This window comes from Ambystoma mexicanum, chromosome 5q, assembly GCF_040938575.1.
Source record: "Ambystoma mexicanum isolate Mex_15411 chromosome 5q, UKY_AmexF1_1, whole genome shotgun sequence".
Classification (NCBI taxonomy): domain Eukaryota; kingdom Metazoa; phylum Chordata; class Amphibia; order Caudata; family Ambystomatidae; genus Ambystoma; species Ambystoma mexicanum.
In genome coordinates, this window is record NC_090933.1 from 360,273,457 (window position 1) to 360,286,340 (window position 12,884).

Sequence of the window (12,884 nt, forward strand, 5' to 3'; positions counted from 1 at the left end):
AGGAAAGAGATCGGCCACCAGCTTGTTGTTTGGCAAAGTGCTTAACACACAAAGAGCTGGTGCCGCAGGAACGTAAAGATCTGGAGGGAGAGTATTTAGTGAGAGTAAGTTGTAGATAGCATGGTCACCAGCCCCCGACAGTCTTGTGGATGATGCAGAGGGATTTTAATTTGATCCTTGTAGAAACTGGGAGCCAGTGGACAGTTTTTAGGGCTGGAGAGATGCAGTCCCTGGGTTTGAGGCCAAGGATATGATGATTTCTACTCCGACGAAATATGCAGCGGCAAACACTCCCTGTCCCACTTAATCAGTCTTCTTCTGTCTTCACCGCATAAAACAGAAGCCTGTACATACCAGCAGTAAACATGTCTTCCTCTAACAGGCCATTAATCACGTCAGTCAGCCTGCAAGCTCCCAGGTTACCTGGTGCCCAAGAGTGCAGCTCTGCGCCCCACGGGTAAGAATGCCACAATGCCCTTGACTAACTAAACTAACCAATGGGGAGTGATGTCACTGCCTGACGGAGGAAAAGAAGAAACACTTGTGCATAGGCGCATCATAAATGCCGCATCATTTCATAAGAGATCAACCCCCTTAATGGCCGGAACCTGCAGCCACAAAGGAAAAACACGCCCACTTGCTGCCTCTACCACCAATTTAAACAGGGGGCTAAATACAGTTAGGGGGCAATGTAGGCCATAAGATACAGACTGAAAGCAATCAGGAGCAGGGTAATTGACAGCAACCTGCCTCAGTGCAAGACCCTTCGTTTTCAGCCTGCCCCACCCGAAGATGACTCTCTTTAGTGCCCAGAGGATGGGAGGATAGACTGGGACCCATGTGAGGATGCGTTGTTCGGAACAGTGCTGAGGGTGAAGAGGAACCCTCATATGGAATAAAGGTGGCTTCACAGTGTTGTCTGTCTTTTTTTCATAATAGAGCATTAAAGGTCTAAATAAAATGTGTGCCCAAGATCCCAAGGCAACTCTGCAGTAATGCATTCACTTTCAAATGCTGACTGCTTCCCTTTCACCCCTTAGGTGGAACGAAAGAGCTCTGAATATACTGCAGCCAATAAATACATAAGAAAAACGGCATTTTTAAAATAATTTTCTTTAGAAGGAGTACATTGGTATGGAATGGGAGCATCATCATTAAATTGGTTAGCCACACTGTAGTTCAGCACACAACATTGCTATATCAAGCAGCATGGAAACAAAATCATCTTTAAAAAGCAACATTCAGCAGTTATCTCCCCAGTTTACACGATTGTATTAGCTTCTGAGGATCACAGACCTTTCACTATGATGCCCTGTTTATGCATCAGGGAGCGGCCAATAAAGGCTAAGGCCATGACATCCTGCTGCAAGTGTTCTGGCAGTGACCTCAATCTCTCTTCTGCAAGACCTATACATCTGGTGAGTAGTACAGGACCAACATCATAACAACATTAACTCTATCTTCTGAGTACCTGGGGCTTGTCTTCTGGCACATCTGGGTTTATAGTTTCCAGTGCATGCCTGTGCATCCTCGCAACTTACTCAATGTTATGTTTACCCTCAAAGATGATCATTTCAGTTATCAGTGCCTCCCAACTCCCCATGCTCTGGATGGGAATATATCATTCTGCCTGGCTCAATACAATCTGGAGGAGTCATGCCACATGGGATCTGCTGTGTATTGTAGTGGCTTCTTGTTTGGAGATTTGCTCTATAAACATTGGGCCTCATTCCGAGTTGGGCGCAAAGGGATTACCAGCACCGGTAAGGACACCGGTGCCGGTAAACCCTTTGCGGCCAATTCCGAGGTACCTTAGCGGTCCCTCCTTTAACGCCTGGTCTGACCAGGCGTTGTGGACGGGACCCGTTAAGGGACTTTGGAGCCAATAACGGTACCGCAATTTGCGGTACCGTTATTTGCTCCTCCCCCATTCCCATTGAGCCCTATGTGGGCTGAAATGGGAATGGGGAATGGTTTTGTCAATGGAGACTTTCCTCCAAGCTCGGAATGGACCGGTAAGTCCCCATTGCACCAAGCCGGAGGCGGTACCGGTATGGGAGGCAGCCATGGAGCTGATTGCTCCATGGCTACCACCATGCTCGGAATGAGGCCCATTGTCTTTTTACAGAGTTCGTTAAATCAGTTATCCTTATAAATGTACCTGTACCTATCCTGGCATCGTTCTGCTAAAACAAAGAGCACAGGTGTTTTCTGTGTACAATGTGTGTCACTTTAGCCCAGAATTACTATCCCTCGGCACATAACACAAGTTTCCAGTGCTGGAAATGGAAAAAATGTATTGTGGTAACTGTCACCCCTCTGGAGGGGCGGGGCGGTGGTAAGGAGGGGGCTGGGCTAAAGGGCATCACCCCCGGCCAGGTTGCTCAACACAGTATCCCTTTATAGAACCCAATACTAGCGATTTGCATAAAAGCAAAGAGCATTATGGGAACAGCATTTTGTCCACAATTTTAAATGTTAAACATGTCTTATAATGATTCACTAACAAGCACTTTAAAGTGAATAATGGACTCTTCTGTTTTGATTGGTCACAAAATTCCCCCCAATCAAGAGATGTCTGTAAATTGCAGGACATATATACTAGTTTGGACAGCAGCAACACTGCATGTGGGGAGTTAGCAGTTTCTGCCTGGAGTGCTGAGTTTTCTGTAAACTCAGTTGAGAAACGGGGTTCTCATGCTTTCAGATAAACAGCCTAAGTGCAATCTTCTGAAAGCAGTGAATGCAGCAGGAGCTAAGCACAACATGTGCTGGCCCCCGGGTCTGGGAGAAGGAGGCCAGAGCGCCGTTCTGGCTCATTCCCTGCACTGCAGGTATCAATTCCTTCATTGACTTACCTGATACTGTGGACAGACGTTCTGGGACAAGGACCTGAAATGGCTGCTGAGCTCTGTTGTGTTTTTACCTGGTGCAGGCGCAAGATAATATGTACTGGGGCCATTGCGTCAGTCTGACACCTATCCCTTTGCATACCTTTCATGGCAGGGGAAAGCCAAATGTCTGCAACACTGACTCTTTACGTCTTCAGAGGAAGACATACTTGAGCAACAGGAAGTTATGCCATCAAAATCTATCTTTTCTAGCCTACCCCCTACTTTCTTCTGCTTTCCTGCTGACTCTGGTTCTACAGCGCCGAGATACCCTTGGGTCTTAGATACGCTTAAGAAGAAGAAATAGCATAACATAACATACCCATCGTCATACTTAAGCCCGTTCCAAAGGGAGTCACTCTTCCCTGGAGATCAGGGCACTCAGAAACTCCCAGGTGAGGTCTTACAGATAGCTTGATTTCAGTTCAAAAGAAAATGTGTGCTTTATGGTCTACATGTTAACCATTCTAATACGGGCTGCTTATCCCGAACCAACACACTGGATATGAATACCTCTGGGTTAGGATTGAGCCAACACACTGGATATGAAAACCTCTGGGTTAGGATTGAGCCAACACACTGGATATGAAAACCTCTGGGTTAGGATTGAGCCAACACACTGGATATGAATACCTCTGGGTTAGGATTGAGCCAACACACTGGATATGAATACCTCTGGGTTAGGATTGAGCCAACACACTGGATATGAAAACCTCTGGGTTAGGATTGAGCCAACACACTGGATATGAATACCTATGGGTTGGGATTGTCACGCTTAGCTAGGACGTGATTGCTATGCTTATCCTTTTTTAAATGTATTCAGATGTTTGAGGTCAATAGGTTAGACTGTCAAGCCATTGATTGGATGAGATGCGCGAACACCTTTGCATGAACACCCAGGTATAAAGCATGAACATAACTCAAACGTCCCAAAATACTGAAAATACACAGCCTTAAAGGCGATGTCAAAAAATAATGTAATGCCTCTTGGACCAACCCTGAGGTCTTTTAGATACATGGGACGGTTCTATGTTCCTTCATCAATAGTCTTTTTTTCATTTTACACCATTCCCTACTCCCCCACCCCTTATATATCCTTGCCCATACCCCCATATATTTTTCTATGAGCTTCACAAAACAAAATTCAGAAATAAACGATCGAAAAATGGACTGTCGATGAATAAACGTGATACCCATGTGACAACATATGACCGGTTTTCTTCATTCGCAAAAGATTTCCCATTTTAGGACCTTACATCTGCTTCTAAATGCTCACAAGAAGAAACCTTGCAATGTACTCGGGACATTTTACATCTCTGTAACCCAGCATGCCATGGCATTGGTTGACTTGTGTCCTTCTGTTCTGTACTCTTGCATAGAGGGTGTTGTGCCTGGACCAGCCACTGACCTCACCGTTACTGAAGCCACAAAGAACTATGTTGTGCTGAGCTGGAAGCCCCCGGGTCTGCGCGGCCATGAAGGTGTCATGTACTATGTGGAAAAGGTAAATTAAATATAAGATAGCTACACTCAAATGATGCTATTGTTATGTTATTGGGCTATATATGGTGCTGCTGCTGCAATTTCCAAGGTCTCTCGGCACTTTGGGACCTGGAGGAGAATGAGCTGGATTTTGTCACTGGGAGCGGTGGGGGAGGGGGGAGGGCAGGATTGTTTTGCTGTTGTGTGCCGCATGCGGATCGGATGGAAAAGGGGTCTGTGTGCAGGGTAAACCTCTTTGTGTTTTTGGCACACAGTCCATGGAACGCCACTTGAATGTATCCTGAATCCCATAAACAAGTTATGTGCCTGGTCCTTGTCTGGTGTGGCATGTTCGGGTCGTTTGGGTATTACTATCATATGGTGTAGCAATGGGTCGGTGTCTTGCAATCAAGCGTGGGTTTGTGCGATGGTTGGTCCATGCATGTTGGATCCCTGTTTTCTTGGCGTTCATGGTCATTACATTTGCTGTAAAGTGTTGAGTGGCGAAAAAGGGATATTGGTTATGGTGGGAGACTGGAAAGGTTAGTGGGGTGCAGTTTAAGTACCACACCTCAGTCAAGAGCATTCTGTCACATGGAACTGAAAAAGGAGCAAGATACATGTGAGGAGCAGAGTAACACGGGGTCCAGTTGAGGAGTAATACATCAAACAGGTGAAAAGGATTGTTAGCTGCAATCAAAGGTGCCAAGGATTAGAACTGCAGTCTGTGGGATAAAGGATTGGACACCACCACTGTGGGCCTCTTATTGGATTTTCCATCTGCAAATAAAATCAATGTATTCCATTGACTGACATAGTGAATAGCTACACTACTCAGGAAAGTAATATCATTTAAGGTGGTAAAAAGTTATGATTTCTTCACATTCATTGTAAGGCTTATTCATATTCAGACTGATAAATTAAGCACTTAACCTATTTAAAATGAACCTGTCTTCTAAGTTGTACATTCAGAATGACCTGTAAAAGAAGGACTGGGACTTTTTTTTAAATAATGAAAGAAGCATACTTTTACACTGAGTGAATAACGATATGATTTGAAGACTCCCAGGGCGTTTAATAAGAATGCAATTTAATAACAAGATATGTGTTTGCGTTTTGGAATAGACACAAGACATGCACCAGTAACAATATAAACTGTTTGGTCTGGATGCAGAATTTCATCAATGCAACTTTCTCCAAATTAAGAAGAATTCATAATCAAAAATGAAGACCCTGATGTGTGCAAATACTGTGTTTCGTGCACAGTTAACATTAAAATGTTATGCTTTTTTAATTGCATGTTTTAAAATTATGTGTTTATCATTTGTGCTTTATCCACGTATGAATCCCGGTTTCGCTTCACATGTGATTCCATTGTAAAAAGATTTGCAAAAAGATCTTGTAAAAATGATATTGGCCTTAATTTCTAATTTTCCCAATATAACTCATGTCAGTTCCACGGGTCCCTTCGATATCCCTTCTCTACGTTTTAACTGAGCCTTCAATACCAACATATACCATATTAATGCAAATCACAGTACTGTCAAAAAAGCAAATAATTATGTTTTGTCCACAATTGAGTCTAGTCACACCGTTGCCTGAAGATTGCAAAATTAAAGCAAAACAGAAGTGGGGCGACATAGAACAAGATAACTCGACTTAATTCGTCACAGAACAATAACAAAAAATAATTAGATAAGGTGACTGTATGAAGTACAAATAAGGGCATTGGGTGCTGGATTGATTAGCCAACACCTCCACTCCAGGATCATTTAGCAGTGATAATGTAACAATAAACAAACACAGTGCATTAGTAGAAACTGGTGGGGATACTTTTAGAAAATGATCACTTATATTTCAAGTTTTTACATCAGAAGTGGAGGGGGGATGCATTTCCACAAGGGGGAGAAGTATCCATGTCTTCCATTTTGCAAGAGTAGACAACTTGTTTGAGATCAGCAAGAACACTGAACCAGGAAGTGCAACCTCTGAAGGTTACTTTAAAAGTACACAAGAGTACACAGCCATAACAAGGTATTAGTTGCTTAAAGCTGGGTGAAATGTTAAGAAGTATGTTCTACCCACTGGTGCAGCCTTTGCCATATCCTGTGCAATTAATATTTGATGGCCAACCCAGATGAATAGTTTCATTTATTTTACTCTTTTTATAATCATTTGTAGTTTGGTATACTCCAAGTGCAAAAAGACAAAGCTCTGAGAGTTGACATTCCCACTGGACCTCCAGCCTTAAGACCATCTTGGCATGCATTTTGAATATTTAGATGTATGGGTTTAAGAAAGCATTAGAGTTTATGTAGTGTATTTTCCAGGAACAGAACTGTATCATCTACCTCAACTCCCTTGTGCAGACCTATAAGGTATAAAGGATTGTATCTGCTGTGATTTTCTAAATCTTCTGTATGCTTTTGAAGGTTTGAGAGAGAACCCTCAAATGAGCCTCTCTATTTGAAACGGTTCGGTACGTTTTCTAATGTCTAACTGGTGTGGGACTTCATAAGACTTATCTCTTGGTATTAGGGACCCAACTCTTAATATAGGCCTGTACTACACAATTTGGTGGAGTGGCTGAGCAGCCAGTCTTATCTTAGGAGGGAGTAATGTGAGCTGTAGAGCAGTACACTGAAATCAGTAAAATACTGACTTAAAGTCATATCAAAATATATTTATTTATATATACACAAGGCACACAAGCAACTCCAAATTGCAGCAACTACTAATAACATTCAATGTGAAATGGAATAAATTAATGTAAGAAACAATAATGCAGGTGACTAACTTTCTCTATGCTTTACAAATCCAACACACAGAGTGGCGTCAATTAAGGTCAGTAACAGCACTTATTTATATCACCTTTACAAAACTGAGATGAGGGAAAGTTTCAGAGTTAGGCAGATGTCATGATCTCTGCTTCCAAAAGGTCAGGGTTTTCCCAACTCCCTTGGAAGCAGATCCATAACCCAGGTTCCGAGTGCCAACCAGTCCCAATTGGGACCTTTTGGATCCAGTCCTGGCGCCAGTGGCACCAGGCTCATAAACATGCCCAGTCCCAGCGCTGGAAGCGCCGGGCTCATAATGCTTGGGTGGACTTACCTGCAGCAGACCATGCTGCTTACTTGCCTGCCAGTTGAGCCTCTGATCCTCTTCTGTTTGGAACTACTTTTCCTGTTGGGTGGGGCAGGAGCCACTCCCTAGGTTCAGAACACTGGAACTCTTCTGGAAAGCAGGAACTCTTTTCTTACCTAGGCGTGGCTGTGGAAGGAGACACCTAAGCACTACAGGAGGCTATTTAAACCACACCCGATGGATGAATCTTGCTTTGCGTTATTCTGCATCCTCTGCAGCAGAACGCTCATCGTGTCTTCTGCATCTGATCCTGGGCCTAAGGAAAAAGGCTTACCATCCTGAATCGAGTCTTCAGCAACACCTATAAAGACAAGAAAGAACAGGTTAGCATTACGGTCTTCAGTGACAGCGCTTCACTTACCTGGTCCATCGGCTGTCACCAACGCCTCGCGCTGCATTCCGGCATCTGAAAGACAAAGGCTTACCTACTCTTCGTGCGCTCCGGAGGTCTTCGCACTGCATTCCGGCATCTGAAAGACAAAAGCTTACCACCTCTTCGCACGCTCCGGAGGCCTTCGGCGCTGCATCCCGCATCTGAAAGACAAAACAAGGTGCGTTTAAAGACATTGGGGAACTTTAATACTCACGTGCCATTACTCCTTTCCACATCTAACCCAGTGGGTATTCCGGCACCTGCAGCCGCTCCGAACTTTTACCTGCAAAATAAAAAGACAGTTAGAGCGCATCGTGAAGCAGGCAACAAGCGCTTACTTACGTGCTTCCAGGCGCTTCTATTCATCACACGGGCTCCATCTTCAACTCACTTCAGCCCGTCATCCGCCATCGCCGGAACCCTGCAAAACAAGAGACATCATTACTAAAGACTTTTAAAGACATTAGAATTACTCGAAACTTACCGTTCGTGCAGTAAACGACAGACAGCAGTCCTCTGAAGTCAAGAGGCCTGCTCCCCTTATCCAGTGAAGAAACTGGTTACAGCACCCTGCCCCGAGGCAGATGGAGAGCACTGCGTTCACTTACCTAAGGTGAGAGCGTTAACCTTTGGGGTTCTACAGGAGAAGAGAAAGGGAAGAAGAGAGAGACATTCAATAACCCAGTTCATTAACCCCATATTTTCCATCTGCAGACATCTTACCCTTCGAGTCAGACATACAGTGCACAGAGGTCCAGCCCAAAGAGCCAGCCGTGTGTTACACATCACCTTTGAAGATACGGTATACGCCCAGTCAAGACCGGCGCCTCTACGGGAATCAGGTGCGCAAACTGCAAGGCCTGAACAAAGGAGTTGAGGTCTACTCTTAATTGAAGAAAACTGCACTTCCTAAGCCAGGAACCACCAAAAATAGCATAAGGTAAGTACAACGCAAGCCCCACAGTACCTTGATAATGAAGAAGAAATTGTAGCTGGCTTCCTTCTAGGTGCAGCGTTGCCGACCCTGATTCCTGCTCCTTGGTCGTGGTGACTAAAGGAGGCCCTCTGGCGGGCTTCTGCAGCAGGGGAAGGGTTGGCAGCAATGGATTAATTTCACTCCAGTGGACCTTTGTGGTTTTGGTGCCTTTTTCTTAGTGCCAAGAAGAAACGAATATCGCTGGTTGGATTCTCTTCATTTACTCGGTGCTGATCTCTGGTGAGGGGAATTTTGGTAAATCATTTCTGCCTCTGGAGGTCCATACGGAAGCCTGCAAAGTTTTAGCCAGTTTCTATCTTGGGACGACAATGCACTTGATGATGGTCCAGGTACCCCGGGTACTGGGATTCTGCAGCTCAGGGTATGGCCCAAAATGAAGAAGGCCTTGAGGCTAGTTGGTCTCACCAGCCTAAGGGAGGCAGTCGTCCTTGGCGGGTCTTCCTTGTTGATGTGAAAACGGGGTCAGCACAGCTACAAGGTTTCACTGGTGCGTTTGTGGTACTGGTAGGTGCTACTGGTGTCTCTGCTCACCTTCTGCTCATCTTCTGCTTCATTGGTTGAATCTGCCTGTAGTCCCACAATACTTGCCTTTTATGCAGGATCCCATTCATTCACAGTCATGAAGCTCTCAATCATCACACAGGGGGGTGGCTGTCCTCTGGGACAGCCAGTAACCCTGTTGGAACTGGTTTCAGCTATGTCCACCTACAGACAAAGACCAGTGAAGGTTTGGGCTCCTCCCTCACTTCCTGCCTCGCCACTGGCAAAACTCACAAGTGGCTCACATTTATTCTAAAAGATAGAGTAAAAGCCCTAAAGGAACTGACAAACAAATAATTGGGAAAAAAGAAAGAAAGGAGCCATTTTTATAAAATGGTCACCCATGGGTGCTGTACTGCAGCTGAGAAATCAGCCTGCTAGTAACCTGCACAAAAGGTAGTACAAGGTAACCACACCGCCAACCATTTAAGTAAGACAGTGTAACAAAAAGTTACATGAGAAGTGGGATAAGGAGTTACTATGTAACCCTCCAGAATCCTGCATAAGGTAGTGTGTACTGGAGCCACAAAAGGAAAGGTAAGTATGATAAAAGTTATCTTACTGTTCTTGGGAACTGTAGTTCTCACAAGATAATGTATTTAAACATTAAATGAAGTCCAAGAGACTTGTCAGTGGCACTGCACATAGGGGAATGGGTGTCACAGAGCAAAAAGCAGATACCTATGGAGTTTACCAGACTCCATTAAAGAGTAAGAAACACAACATCTTAGTCAGAAAAACACATGAGGAAGTGAGGAAAATGTCCCACTCAGGAGTTCAAATTAAAAAGCCTTGAGACTAGCAAAAGAGCTGTGGGTCTCTAAGGTTAAAGGAATTGGCACAGAAATGAAAATTGTCCTTAACAAATATATTAGCAGAATATTAGAACATTCCGTCCCACAACACCCATCCTGCAGTGCGATGCAGCCTATGTGGCCATGCAAGCCCTGCCTTCTGAGGGGCGGCCCACACACCTGATTTCCTCTGTTTGTTTGCCTCATTTGCCTTGTACACAGTCCACACTGGGCTCTGCCACTTACAGATGGTTGAGTAATCAGGGATTTCTCTATCTTGGGCCTGTCAGCTTACATTAACACCTTGCTGACAAACATGCCTCTATACTTCAAGGATGCTCTGCAGCACACCTCAAGTCCACCGCACAACCGCACACTGGCTAACAAAAACTAACCACACGTATAGGTTCATTCACAAGAGCATGAGGCATTTTCCCTTTTCTGATCAGTGCTGTGCTGTGACCATTCTGCGCTGACTATACCAACATTCCAACTATCACAAACCCCAGCCCTTTCCCTCATTCCTTTTCTTTCCCTTTCTTATCTTTCACATCTTTCATGTCTGTTCAACCTGTCTCCCCCTCTCTCCACTTTCCTGCTCTCCTGCCTTTTTCTATTCCCTCACAGGCCCGCGCCTGGATAGCCCAGGTAGGAGCACAGCAGAGGCCAGATTGGCAAAACTTTGCCCCCGAGCAAAAAAATGGAGCAAATTATTTTAGCATCAGTTGTGCTGCTTAGATAATACAGTATGGAGCAAACAGGTTTAGCCCCAAACATATTTTCCAAAAATGTTCTCACTCAAATATTTGCAGCATAAAATTAAAGAAATTCAGTAAACATATTTCTTTTTATGTAATGCAGAAGATATAAAACATGAAAAGTCTGATACATTTTTGCCATGATTCAAACGTGTTTAGATAATACGGATTGCGACAAAACCTGTTTGCTCCATTCCATATTATACATGCAAAGAACAGGATTGGGTTGCAGTTGTGGGCACAGTCTGCTGACGTATCCGGGACAGTAGACTGACATTGCCATGCAGACCTAAGTCTTAAGGCTAAACTTCCAAGCTTCACTTGCGTACAACGTTCTATACATTCTTATGGATAATAATTGACTAGCCTAAAAGTGCTGCTCAGATTTGGCCAGGTTTGCCCAGCTTAGTACACCTCGTGCCATGCCCATCTTGGTGTGCGTCGCGCTCCACAGGCCCGCATTAGTATGTAAAGCCGTTGCATTACGTATATCAACCCGTCTCTGCCTGCGGAAAGTCAAAATGTAGCTGCCTTTGCTGCCTGTCTGCAAGCGCGGTGTAGTTCAGTTCCACTGTGATTTCTCTTGATTCTCTGCTGCCAGTGTTTGGGCTTAACATGCCTCATAGTTTCCTTCTGGTTCTTTTGCAGTGTGTAGCTGGTACAGATGACTGGCAAAGGGTGAACACTGAGATGCCGGTCAAATCTCCTCGCTTTGCTCTCTTCGACTTAGCCGAGGGCAAGTCCTACAGTTTCCGGGTCCGCTCGTGTAACTCGGCTGGAGTTGGCGAACCTTCAGAGTCAACTGAAGCTACTGTGGTCGGTGACAAGCTTGGTAAGTCATAGAAAAGTGTGTGGGTATTTAATTTCTGTTCGTGGTCGTGAACCCCACATTCTGGCATGTGCCTTTTAACCAGAACATACTTCCCATCAGGTTCCGCTATACCCTATAGCACCCTCTCCACCTGGTTACTCCCCCTGCTAAAGCCGAGCCAGCAAGTCTCAATGTGTTTGATTTAGGTTAGCTAAAAAAACAGATTTGGAATTTGGTCATGGATGGGTCTTGTGAGGGACTATGGTATTAGTGTATCACCCATTCCACCGGATGGAGAGAACTGGTGGTTAGTACTGTTTGATGCCAGAAAATGTTCACCATCCATATATACATCCACACAAGACAATATCCTATGAAAGAGCATATGCAAGCCATCTTACCACTTCTATATAATATTAAGGAAAAAAGACCATCCCCTATGAAAACCTACACACCACGCAGCCCCTTCCAGGCCTTCATCACTGAATTTCAGTGCAGCATCAAGTCACACGGCACAACAGCTCGGGGGTGTTCACAAGTTCTCCCAGATAAATACCAACTGTTTTACTTCCTTTGTTCCAAGCTGCGAGTAACATCCCTGCTGCCCCAAATGATACACCGTTAATACATACTCTCTTTAAAGAACTGCCCCACACTGTAACCATCTAATGAACTGTCCCTTTTGGGGTGGGACCAAACCTAATTTGTATTTAGCCTTCCCACTTTCTGTAATGGGTTGTCAGGCTAAAGAACCATGGCCTGGAGGGTTGCCCAGAGCAATGCAGATGTTAAGATTAATTCAAAACCTTCCAGGCATCACCTCTTTTTGTTTTACCATCTAATGTATGGCTGAAACCTCGACCGATCTACAGCACATGTACCTTCCCTTAGCCAAAATTAACAAAAGATCTATTGAGAATTGACCTTCAAAAGGATTTTTCTTAACCCCAAGACAGATACCTTTCAGTGATGTCCAAAATCTTGGGCATATTTCAACCTGTTTATGCCTCAAAGCTGCACGTGGTTGGCATATTTTTGTAGTAATGAAGCGCCAGAGGTGTGTAATACCACACCATTTCTGGAAGATATGGCAA

The 12,884-nt window shown here is 44.5% G+C and overlaps 1 protein-coding gene across 2 annotated transcripts in view; it reads left to right on the forward strand.

Annotated features, from left to right (window-relative positions):
* Positions 1-12,884, forward strand: part of MYOM1 (myomesin 1) — a 526,093-nt gene that overhangs the window by 393,912 nt on the left and 119,297 nt on the right. For both annotated transcript variants that reach the window (XM_069620852.1, XM_069620853.1), the window contains exons 15-16: positions 4,271-4,395; positions 11,628-11,811. In XM_069620852.1, the coding sequence (XP_069476953.1) occupies positions 4,271-4,395; positions 11,628-11,811 (309 nt within the window). The remainder of the gene's footprint in view (positions 1-4,270; positions 4,396-11,627; positions 11,812-12,884) is intronic.